The following is a 9,163-nucleotide window of genomic DNA, read 5'->3' on the forward strand; positions in this document are numbered from 1 at the left end:
GGTGTGAAGACAGATTAAAATCAGTCTTCAAGTGAGAGATTGTAAAGTCAAAAAAGGTAGGACAAGGGTGGCCACCGAAATGCACCGAATTCGATGGAATAATTTTTTATTGAAAATGTAATAGGGTTAATTACATTTTAGTCCCTACATACTTTAAGGTATTTACAAGATTAGTCCTTAAGCTTTAACTATAAATACCCTAACCCATTTAGCTTCAAAATCATCCCAAATCATTTTCTTTCTCCCACTACTAAAGAGTTTAGAGAGTTTTCTTGTGAGTTGTGAGTGTTTTTGTAAAACCTATAAATTTTTTATCTTTAGTAAAAGATTTGCAACAGTCTGGAGACGTAGACATAATTGGCTTAACTCCGTTATCAATTTCGAGTATTATTTTTTCGCTTTTATTTCTCATTCTCACTAATCTGGTTATAGAGAAATTACTCGTTTATTTCCCAACAATCTTAGCTAACACAACATCAGCAGGCGACCACTCCATCAAATCCTTGAGCCGACGTTTTAAATCTACCTCAGTCCACTTGCGTTTCCTACGGAGCTCATTAAACCAAACCTCCAAGCCCTTACGAACATTCTCCAACCTGTCTAGAATCGACACAGCTAGTAAATTCCAAAGCCGCTCAACTTCCGCCTCACAGCTTTCTTCGGCTAGTCAAACAACTTCGAATTTGAAATGTCAAACACACTGATGTTGTTCGATGTGATCTCTCTCAAGGAAAAGGGGATAGTGATATGAGATAGAGTGGGGCAAGTGGGCAAGACAATACGAGAAGAACATATCCCCCCAGGCATCATTGGCCACACCCCGATCAAGCCTCTCACGAATGTTCGTCTCCTCTCTTCGACCCCTCTCCCAAGTGCACCAAGGGCAAGCCACTAACTATTAAAAACTTAATAGAATTATATATATTTTTCATATTCATGATGTGGATAAATAAAAATATTTTATGTGAAAATATAAATATTTTAAAAATTAAACCAACGAATAACCATAGGTGGAACTATAAGAAAGTGTATAATAAATTTAATATATTTAAATTTGCAAGAAAATGACTATTATAATAAATTAATATTTATAAAAAATAACTTTTTCTGATATCGAATCAACCCACGATACAAACTCAATAAAGAGTTGTTTAACTTTATTTTATAGAAAAATAAATAATATAAAAATAGATTTTCTAATATCTTAGCTTGGATATTGTTGAAAGATAAAGTGCATAAGTAAAAAAAGGAAAAATAATTAGTATAAAGAATATATGTAATTATTAAAGAATGATATAAACCAGTGTGTTAGGATTATTAAATTTGGTATAAATTTTATATTATTTAAAAATTTATAAATGTGTTTGAATGAAGATTCTTGTATTTGTGAGCATTGTTTTCTGAAATTGTTTGGATAAGACCAAAGACAATAGTAAGATGCAGTTAGATAAGGTGGCAAGTTCTGTTAGAGCCTTTGAAGTGAACCTTAAGGAAGCAAAACGTGAAAAGATGAAATTGCATTTGCTGTTGCAACAATAAATCCATTGATAAATTACACATTTAATATGTAAATTATTAATTTTAAAACATTTTAGTACCTAAACTTTTAATTTTTGTTTCATATTAGTACACAACATTAAAAACTTAACACATTTAATACCTAAACTATTAGTTTTGATCTGTTTTAGTACCTAAACTTATTCTCTTTTTTTTTTCAAAACTTAACATTAAATTTTGAACAGATACTAAAATGAAACAAAAATTAAACTTTGGATATGATTTTAAAAAAACTTTAAAACTTTTAAATATTAAAATAGATCAAAACTGATAATTTAAATATTAAACGTGTAATTTACCCTAAATTTGTCCATAGAACATAACGAGTTTTGCTCTATCCGATAGTCGTATTCCACAACAATTTATCTCCCACTTGAAGAGTTGATTGGAACAATCATATCTTCACACCATTTTTTCTACCTTGTACCTTCATGTTGCTTACGTTTCTGACAGGCCACAAGAAGATCGACACCAAGTAAATTTATCAACATTGATCGCCTTCGTCATGAAATCTGCTATGTTGTATTTGGTATGGATCTTCTGTATATCTACCGTCCCTTCTTTCACCTTTTCACGAATGAAATGGTACTGAACTCGTATGTGCTTTGTCCTTGAATGAAATGATGAATTCCTTGCTAGATGTAAGGCGCTTTGACTGTCACAAAACAGAGAGACATACTCTTGATTGTGCCCAAGCTCCTCCAATAACATCTTCAACCAAATTGCTTCTATATTGGCTTGTGTAGCTGCTACATATTCTACCTCTGTTGTGGATGTAGCCACAACTGACTGCAATTTTGAAACCCAACTTACAGCTCTACCAGCAACTTTGAACACATATCCTGTAGTAGATTTGTTTTTATCCAAATCCCCTGCATAGTCAGAATCGACATACCCATTGATAAGTAAGTTTGATCCTCCGTAACATAATGCAACATTTGAAGTCCCTTTGATGTATCTCAGGATCCTCTTTACTGTATTCCAATGCTCTTTGCCTGGATTCGCCATGTACCGACTAACCACTCCCACTGCTTGTGCAATGTCTGGTCTTGTGCATATCATAGCGAACATTAAAGTTTCCACTTCTGATACATACGACACTCGAGACATCTCCATCATCTCTTCTTCACTGCTAGGACTCATACTGGAGGATAATTTGAAGTTAATAGGAAGAGGGGTAGAAATTGGCTTACAATCTTGCATGTTGAATCGTGACAAGATCTTCTTTAAGTAATTCTTTTGTGAAAGCCAAATCTTCTTATTACTTCTGTCTCGGTGAATTTGCATCCCTAAAAGCTTGTTTGCTGATCCCAAGTCCTTCATTTCAAATTCCCAAGCCAGTTGTGCCTTCAATTCTTCAATATGATCTTTGTTGAATCCTGCAACCAACATGTCATCCACATACAACAGCAATATAACAAAATCGTTATAACCAAACTTCTTAAAATAAGCACCAGGGTCTGTATTAAGTCTATTGTACACAAGACACATAATGAAGGAATCAAATCTCTTATACCAACACATCGGTGCATGTTTTAGACCGTACAGAGTTTTATTCAACCTGCAAACCAAGATCTTCTTTTCTTCTTCTTCTTCAAAACCTTCAGGCTGGAGCATATAAATCTCTTCTTCAAGATTTTCATGAAGAAAAGTTGTTTTAACATCTAGCTATTCTAGATGTAAGTTTAATGTAGCACATATTGCCAAGACTACTCGAACTGTTGTTAGTCGAACCACAGGAGAAAAGATTTCATTGAAATTAATACCTTCTTTTTTAGCATATCCTTTGACCACCAGTCTTGCACGATACCTTTCAACTTGATCATCACTATTTCGCTTGATTTTGAAGACCCATTTGTTACCAATTTGCTTCTTTCTTTGTGGTAGTAGCACAAGGTCCTATGTATTATTTTTATGAAGGGCTTCGATTTCTTCTTGCATCGTCATCGTCCATAGTGAAGCATCTGAGCTGTTTATTGCCTCATAGAATGTTGATGGCTCACTGTCCTTTGTTAAAAGACAATATGAAATATTTCTTTCTATAACATAATCTGAGTGCCAAATGGGACGTCTTCTCACACGATCTGATTGACGAGTTGTTGGAGCTTCAAAACTCTCTGGTTCTTGTTCATCATGTGTTGGTTCTGCTTCAGAAGAATCTCCTTGTTCAAACTCCTTTTTCACATGTATCTGTGTAGTCTCTAACTTTTCAACGCTATCATCGTTTTCTTTTCTTTGTAGTTTATCTTCTACAAAGATAACATCTCTGTTGCTGATCACTTTGCGGGCAGTGGAATCCCACAAGTGATACCCCTTTACACCATCAGCTTACCCCAAGAATTTACATTTCCTGGATTTTTTTGATCCCATATCATTCTAGTTGTCTTCTTCTCCTCGATGCTTGATAATATTTCATCTGCTAATGCTAGATGAAAGTTTGCCATAACATTCTCGTCTATTTCGTTTGCCATAGCATTCTCGTTCATTTCGATCTATTTGTTGTCATATGTGAAATCTACCGGCCTTTCACTAATAGCTGCTAGACAATCGTCTTTCCTTAAGATGACCTTCATCTTCAATTTTCACAATGAGAAATTTCTCTCATTGAACTTTTCAATATCAAATTTCGTTGTCATAGCTTCTATTACGAATAACTCCTACTATTTCACTATCGTGAATAGTTCTCTAGAATCTTCAAAGAATGAGTAATACCTTCTTACTTTCTTATGTAGGAGGATACCTTTTGGTGGCAATCACAAAGACAATAAATAGATATTACACTAATATCTGGCTCTGATACCAATTGTTGCGGAATACGACTATCAGATAGAGTAAAATCGTAACTAATAATTTGAAAAAATAAAAATGAATATAAAGAAAACACAAATTTTACGTTAAAAACCCCTAAATAATATAAGGTAAAAACCACGGACAATGGTAGAAAAATTTCACTATGAGAATAAGACTTACAACTTCTCTCGATCTAACAAGGAAAAAATAATAACAATTCTCTCTTGATAAAAAGGAGAAAACAACTCTCAAGAAAACTCTCTAAATTCTCTAGTATTGAGAGAAAGCTAAAATGATTTGGGATGATTTTGAAACTAAATGAGTTAAAGTATTTCTAGTTGAAGCTTAAGACTAATCTTATAAATACCCTAAAGTATAAGAACCAATTTAGTAATTATCCCTTTATCAAATATTAACAAAACCTGCTATTCCTTTTTCCAAAATTTCGATGCATTTAATACACCACTGAAAGCCACCGAAAGCCACCGAAAGTCTATTTAACTTTTTAATAATGAGGTCACTCTTTACCAAACATGTCAATCATGATTCTCGAAAATTCTCAAATGGGAGTTCAATGGCTAATGATGATTATGACCCCCAACCTTACAAAAAAAACTATTAAATTCCATGAACACAAGTGCTACTAACAGATACGTAAGTTGGAATGCAAATTCATAAAATTTTAATAGATGATCAACTTATAAAATTTTAAAGGGTAAAAATATATTTTTAATAAAAAATATAAAGAAAATATTCAAAATATATAAAAAAAAATAAATTTTTTAAGTAAAAAATATATAAAAATTTAAAATTTTTAGGGATATTGTCCCCATCTATTCCTCTTGATCCCATCCCTACCCGCTCATCCCTAGCTACGAACACATTCAAAGGCTGAAGAGGATCAAATTTGACAACTATATTGAATATGCAGATGCAGTTGCATCTCAAGCTGCCACTGAATGCTTGAGAAGTAGAAAAGCGAAGATGACAGTAATAATATGCTTGTAATTTACCAACAATTAAGGCATCAAAATAGAAGCTTCTTGACAGCAAACAAAAACAGAATGTATTGCTTTGGATGTAAAAAGTTCCACACAATTACGACAGTAAACGAGCCGAGTCATGTATAAGTATTGCTCATTTTGACTTGACTTAAAAATTTTAAAGTTAGGCTCAACTCGACTAAAAAACCGACGAGCTTAAAATTATCAAACTCGATTCATATTTAAAATAAAAATTTGAAGTTCGACTTTGACTTGAAAACTTTAAATTTTCAAGCTTAATCAAATTTGAAACTAAACTCCAACTAAAAGAACTTAAACTCTAAACATTCTCAAACTTAATTCAATTGATTCAAGCTCGAACTCGAGTCTTCGAACATGAACTTTAAATACATAAAAACCTTATATTGTATTTTTAAAACAACAACAAATGTTAATATTATAATAAGTTAATTTAAAAATTAAAATTTTAATATATTATTTCTTCGAGTTGCTCATGGCTCGTTATGAATTCGAGTTCTGCTAAAGTTCGAGCTTATTCAATTCAAGTGTTGACTAAACATTGACCGAGTCAAACTCAAGTAGTTCACTATTTATCTTGTCTCATTTAGAGCCCTATTTCAGCACTGACTACTTGATATTTCAGCAAAGAAGTTAGGCAAATTATTCGTTTATTTTTATTATTATTTTACTATTTTATTTTCGGATTAATATTTTGTATAACATACAAAAATTCATAATTCTAATGTTAAGATTACGCTCTAAAAAAATATAATAAATTATCAATACTTGAGACTGAAATGAGCAAATGAGAAACTAAAAAATGCTGTAATCTTTCATGAAGAGAAGCCGAAGGGAAAAACAATAGGGCTAGAGAAATCTTAACTATGCAGTGCTCCGGTAATGATTGGGGCTGACTAAGTAACCAAACAGTACATCCATCTTCTATGCCTTAGTCCCCATTGCATTGACAACACTCTTTTTAACTTTATAACGTGTCAAGCAATTATAATAAGAAGCTAGCTTAGCTCCACCTCTCCCAACAATGCACCTCACATTTTCATTTCCAACTCCATGACACTATCCACTATGGAAGTACCACTTGATGCAGACTTTAAGACTCAATCATCCGCGTCTTCTTATTCATCTTCTTTTTCTTCATCACCATCATCATCCCCTCCAGAATCGACCGGATTTAAGTCCCGGAGAGCGAAAAATGCTAATGAAAGCAAGAGAAAGGTTGAAAACGATGGGAAACATCCTACATACAGGGGAGTGAGGATGCGTCAGTGGGGCAAATGGGTGTCTGAGATTCGTGAACCGAGGAAGAAGTCGAGAATTTGGCTAGGAACATTTGTTACGGCCGAAATGGCAGCTCGAGCACACGATGTAGCTGCTCTTGCGATTAAAGGCAAGTCAGCTTATCTCAATTTCCCTGATATAGCCCACCAGCTTCCCCGTCCAGCTAGTGCATCGCCCAAGGATATCCAAGCTGCTGCAGCTAAAGCTGCCTGCCTCAGCTACAGCAAGAGCCATGACGTTGAAGCTCCGATGGTTCCTCCGTCTCAGGCAACGATTGTGACATCTTCAATCAATAATGATGAAGCATTCATTGACCTCCCGGATCTCTTGCTTGACATGAATCTTCAAATTGACGAGTTATGGGGCTCAGTGTCATGGGAACTCGCTGCTAAGGATGATGCTGTCGAAAATGAGCTTGAATATGAGGAGCCTCGCCTTTGGGAATATTGCTAGCGATATCATTTTTTTCTTCGTAACTTAACCCACAAGCAAGGGAAAGATGGAATATTTGCAGGTTTTGGCTCAAAATTGTTGCTTACCCAAAAATCCCATCCTGGAATTCCATTGATTTAAAGGTCACTGTCACTGTTCATGATAACAGGGGAGGTTTCTCAAATGAACATTGTAAATATGATCAAATAACAAAAACAGGTGGCCTAAAGTTCTTTCTTTTTATTGAATTATGACTCTTTTTTACCAGCTTTCAGGTGCATGTTGTAACTTAATAGAAGTCTGCATATGTTGCAGAAGCAAGGCTGCAAGGATACGTATAAAGTCGGAGTTCTTACAATATTTTACTTTCTGTTTTTGTTTTGTCCAGCACCATAGCTCCTAGGATAATTCTCTTTGAGCTTTGATGCAAAGTGAGCACATAATTGTTCACCCAATGTGCCAAACTTATTAACTATGACACGGTCAGAAAATCCCATCATTTGGCGATGGATTCTTTTGTTTTGTTTATTAACTAAACATATCATCTTATTCTTAAAATAATTTATTAAACTTGAATAATTTATTAAACTCGTCAAGTGACTTCGGTAATAAATAAAAACATTAATCTTTTTAGAGTTTTGAATTCGAATAACGACGACTACAAAATATATGTGCAGTCGTCAATAAATTAAAAAGATATTAAAGCATATACTACTATATAATCATCTCATATATTAGAAGAAAATAATTTACTTGACAAGAACATTTCAATTTTTTTACTCATATATCACAATAAAAAACTAAAAATCAAAATAATTCTAATGGTTAATTATTTAATCGTTCATTTATTAAAATATATATGATCTAGTGTATTTCTCTGCGCGATATTAAAAGGATGTATTGAAATATTAAAATAAAAATAATAATAATATATTTTAGAAAATATTTATATGAATTTTATTCTAAAAAAATATGTGTAATGTTCTATATTTTAAAAATTATATTAAAATCCTAGAGTAATTGTTGTGGTTAAAGAAATGGTTTTCTCCTTAATGACTAAAGCAATATAGTTTATATGCGTCTCTGAACTTAGATCTAGATTTATTTTTAAAGAACAGAGAGAATTTTATTTAAAATAATTTAAAATTCACCACGTAGTCAATATAAAATTTAGTAATACAAATTATATTATTTATAAATAATAATAAAAATTGATTTTTTTATTAATCTGAGATAATTATAAAATAATATACGTTCAAAGATAAACTCTTTTCGACATTAAAGACTCACACTCTTAGTATTTATTATGCTCAAATTTGTATCTTCAAAAAATAATAATAATTCTTTTACCATATAAATTACTTAATGCATGCTACTAAATAAATTTAAAACATACTAAAATTGGAACATATGTTTTATAAATTCGAAGATCTAGAAAGGTAAGGCAAAAGCTTCACATTCGCCGTACATAGAAAAAAATATAAAAAATACGTGAAATTAATTTTGGGATCATTTTGGAAATTGACTGTTTCATTTTAAATGCAAAAAATTAAGTTTTATACTACGAAATAAGTTTCAAACAAGTGTCTGCATTTTGATTGTCTTTGCCGTCAACATTAACTTTAGTCTCCACCATTTTAATATTAGAGTTGATAAATCTTATTCTTAATTTTTTCTTTTCTTTTATTTGATTGGCAAACATAAACAACTACGACCCATGAAAGCTGTCCCAACATGGCTAAGTGGCAACTTAGCCTTGCCTTCATTTAGGGATGGACTGATAGAACGGCCGGACACAATGGCGGATGTAAAGTTGCTTCAAGGTGGACACATATTTATATTAGATCTAACTCTTTTTTATTTTAATTATTTTTTTATCTTATTAGTGTTTATTTTAAAATTTTATTTATATGTACCTAATACAAAAAGTTTTTATTATTATTCACCAATAACAAGAGATAATTATTTTTCTAAAATTTTTAAATTATCATATATTTTATTAATAATTAATTTTTATTTTTATATTTTATGATTTGGTCTCCTTCCAAATTTTACAAACTCGTATCTTTCTATATAATCTT

General features: G+C 32.2%; 1 protein-coding gene across 1 annotated transcript; it reads left to right on the plus strand.

The window, feature by feature from the left end:
• The first annotated feature begins 6,351 nt into the window (after positions 1-6,351).
• On the plus strand, positions 6,352-7,429 carry LOC120172330 (ethylene-responsive transcription factor ERF038-like). The gene has a single exon (XM_039179812.1). It carries the CDS (start codon positions 6,423-6,425, stop codon positions 7,101-7,103), a length of 681 nt encoding a protein of 226 aa, XP_039035743.1. The 5' UTR covers positions 6,352-6,422; the 3' UTR covers positions 7,104-7,429.
• The last annotated feature ends 1,734 nt before the right edge of the window (positions 7,430-9,163 follow it).

The sequence above is a fragment of the Hibiscus syriacus genome, unplaced genomic scaffold (genome assembly GCF_006381635.1).
Source record: "Hibiscus syriacus cultivar Baekdansim isolate YM2019G1 unplaced genomic scaffold, ASM638163v2 tig00111848_pilon, whole genome shotgun sequence".
NCBI lineage: Eukaryota > Viridiplantae > Streptophyta > Magnoliopsida > Malvales > Malvaceae > Hibiscus > Hibiscus syriacus.

Bases quoted from the DNA above. Each gene is read 5' to 3' on its own strand.
- LOC120172330 (XM_039179812.1), top strand. From the start codon at position 6,423: ATGACACTATCCACTATGGAAGTACCACTTGATGCAGACTTTAAGACT.